Genomic DNA, 2,848 nt, shown 5'->3' with positions numbered 1-2,848 from the left:
TGTTTGCTTTCATGGGTTGATATTCATGGGATAAATGATATTCTGTTACTTTGATCTTTATGTTTGTTTGCTTTCATGGGTTGATATTCATGGGATAAATGATATTCTGTTACTTTGATCTTTATGTTTGTTTGCTTTCATGTGTTGATATTCATGGGATAAATGATATTCTGTTAATTTGGTCTTTGTGAAAGGGATGAACTTCATAAAACATAAAAAAGGCTAACCCTAAATTTCATTAAACATCATATTTTGTATATGTTACACTTCTATATAACTACTTATTGTCATAATTTCCAAAAACAGTAATATGTGTAAGCATGTGAGAACCAGAACCTGAAAGTTTCGCAAGTAACTCTGATGATTCCACATTCAGCTTGAAAGCGTCCTCATAGTTCTTCTCCACCTGATCTGGATATCTCTGGGCTGCTGCATGAATCAGAACAGATGGCTGCAATTTCATAAAACAAAATTTCATTACCTTAACTTGACTACACAGCTTTTAGTTTTTTTTAACAGATGTCATTACACATATGAAGTAAAATCAGAAAGTTGTTAGCATTTACTTTCTTCCTCATTACTCATCACTGAACACAAGTGTGTCAAAAAGATGGACTGATTTAATTAAAAATAACTTTGATTTGCACAGATGAACAACTGAAAAAGTACTAATAACTGATGGAATGTTTTTAAACATGGAGACACTAGCACCTTCTACATTATAATAATCAATGGAGTGATTTAAACATATGGGCACCAGCAACTTCTAAACTATAATAACTGATGCAGTGTTTTTAAACACAGAGGCACTAGGAGCTTCTATACTAAAATAATTGATGGAGTGTTCTTAAACACAAAAGCACTGGCAGCTTCTACACTATAATAACTGATGGAGTGTTTTTAAACACAGAGGCACTAGGAGCTTCTACACTAAAATAATTGATGGAGTGTTCTTAAACACAAAAGCACTGGCAGCTTCTACACTATAATAACTGATGGAGTGTTTTTAAACACAGAGGCACTAATAGCTTCTAAACTATAATAATTGATGGAGTGTTCTTAAACACAAAAGCACTGGCAGCTTCTACACTATAATAACTGATGGAGTGTTTTTAAACACAGAGGCACTAATAGCTTCTAAACTATAATAATTGATGGAGTGTTTTTAAATACAGAGGCACTAGGAGCTTCTACACTAAAATAATTGATGGAGTGTTTTTAAACACAGAGGAGCTAGCAGCTTCTAATCTCTAATAATTGATGGAGTGTTTCAAACAGAGATGCCAAAAGCATCTAAGCTATAATAATTGATGGCATGTTTTTAAACAGAGAGACACTAGCAGCTTCTACACTTATAATTGATGGAGTGTTTTTAAACACAGAGGCACTAGCAGCTTCTATAGAATCTATAATAATTGATGGAGTTTTTTTAAACACAAAGGCTTCTACACTATAATAATTAATGGAGTGTTTTTAAACACAGGAACTAATAGCTTGTAAATAATCTCTAAAATTGATTTAGTGTTTCTAAACACAGAGGCACTAACAGCTTCTACACAAGAATAATTAATGGAGTGCATTTAAACACAGAGGCACTTGCAGCTTCTAAACTATAATAGTTGATTAGTTTTTAAATAGAGAGGCACTAGCATTTCTAATCTCTAATAATTGATGGAATGTTTTTAAACAGAAAGGCATTAGCAGCTTCTAAACTATAATAATTAATGGAGTGTTTATAAACATAGAAGCACTAACAGCTTCCAAAGAAGCTATAATAACTGATGGAGTGTTTTTAAACACAGAGGCACTAGCAGCTTCTAAACAATAATAATTAATGGAGTGTTTTAAACACACAGACAGTAACAACTTCTAAACTATAATAATTAATCGAGTGTTTTAACCATACAGACAGTAGTAACTTCTATACTATAATAACTGATGGAGTGCTTTTAAACACAGAAGCACTAGCAGCTTCTGAACTATAATAATTGATGGAGTGTTTTTAAACAGAAAGGCATTGGGAGCTTCTACACTACAGTAATTGATTTAGTGTTTTATATAGAGGCACTAGCAGCTTCTAAACTATAATAATTGATGGAGTGTTTTTAAAGAGAAAGGCATTGGCACCTTTACACTATAATAACTGATTGAGTGTTCTTAAACATAGGGGCTCTATCAGCTTCTAAACTATAATAACTGATTTAGTGTTTTTAAATATATAGAGGCAGTAGCAGCTCCTAAAGATGTTATAATAATTTATTGAGCATTTTTAAATATAGAGGCATTAGAAGCTTCTGAATTGAACATTAACACTATAGAAAAATTCCATCTTTGAAAAACTGAAGCAATCATAATATTGCTAAAATATTTTGATAATACAACAATATTTTTATCAACTATATTGAAAATTTTCTATGCTATTTACTTTAGACTTTTTCACAAAATCTTCAACTTCTTCTGGTTTTGCCAAATCAAGTTTTACGAGTTGATCAGTAGCCCGAGAAAATGCAGTACCAACAACTTCCCAGGATCCTTCAAGAAACCGTTTATGAACTGCTCTACCTAGGAGCCCTGATGCACCAGTAAGTAGTAATTTTCTAGAAGAACTTGACATTTCTACCTGTAAAAAAACATTTTTTATAATACTACTTTATAACATAATGTTTTGGGACAACATGGGACCTATTAGTCCAACTCAGCTGTTCCATCCTCTAAACTAAATTAAAATGATTAAAAAATAAATAAATATATGAAATAAAATAAAAATCTTAAAGGCAGCCCTTTTCATTCATATACTTATCACGCTTTTTCTTAAACTCACTTAAATTTACTGCCTCTACAACATCTG

At 31.7% G+C, this 2,848-nt stretch overlaps 1 protein-coding gene across 2 annotated transcripts in view; it reads right to left on the bottom strand.

The window, feature by feature from the left end:
• Positions 1–262: 262 nt before the first annotated feature.
• Positions 263–2,848, bottom strand: part of LOC106471677 (methionine adenosyltransferase 2 subunit beta-like) — a 5,897-nt gene continuing 3,311 nt past the window's right edge. For both annotated transcript variants that reach the window (XM_013932294.2, XM_022400283.1), the window contains exons 2-3: positions 2,426–2,620; positions 263–451 (exon numbers count right to left, since the gene is read on the bottom strand). In XM_013932294.2, the coding sequence (XP_013787748.1) occupies positions 278–451; positions 2,426–2,614 (363 nt within the window). In that variant the 5' untranslated portion in view covers positions 2,615–2,620 and the 3' untranslated portion in view covers positions 263–277. The remainder of the gene's footprint in view (positions 452–2,425; positions 2,621–2,848) is intronic.

Source organism: Limulus polyphemus, unplaced genomic scaffold, assembly GCF_000517525.1.
Source record: "Limulus polyphemus unplaced genomic scaffold, Limulus_polyphemus-2.1.2 Scaffold4780, whole genome shotgun sequence".
Lineage (NCBI taxonomy): Eukaryota > Metazoa > Arthropoda > Merostomata > Xiphosura > Limulidae > Limulus > Limulus polyphemus.
The sequence above is the reverse complement of the archived record's forward strand: the minus strand, read 5'-3'. Positions and strand labels throughout refer to the sequence as shown.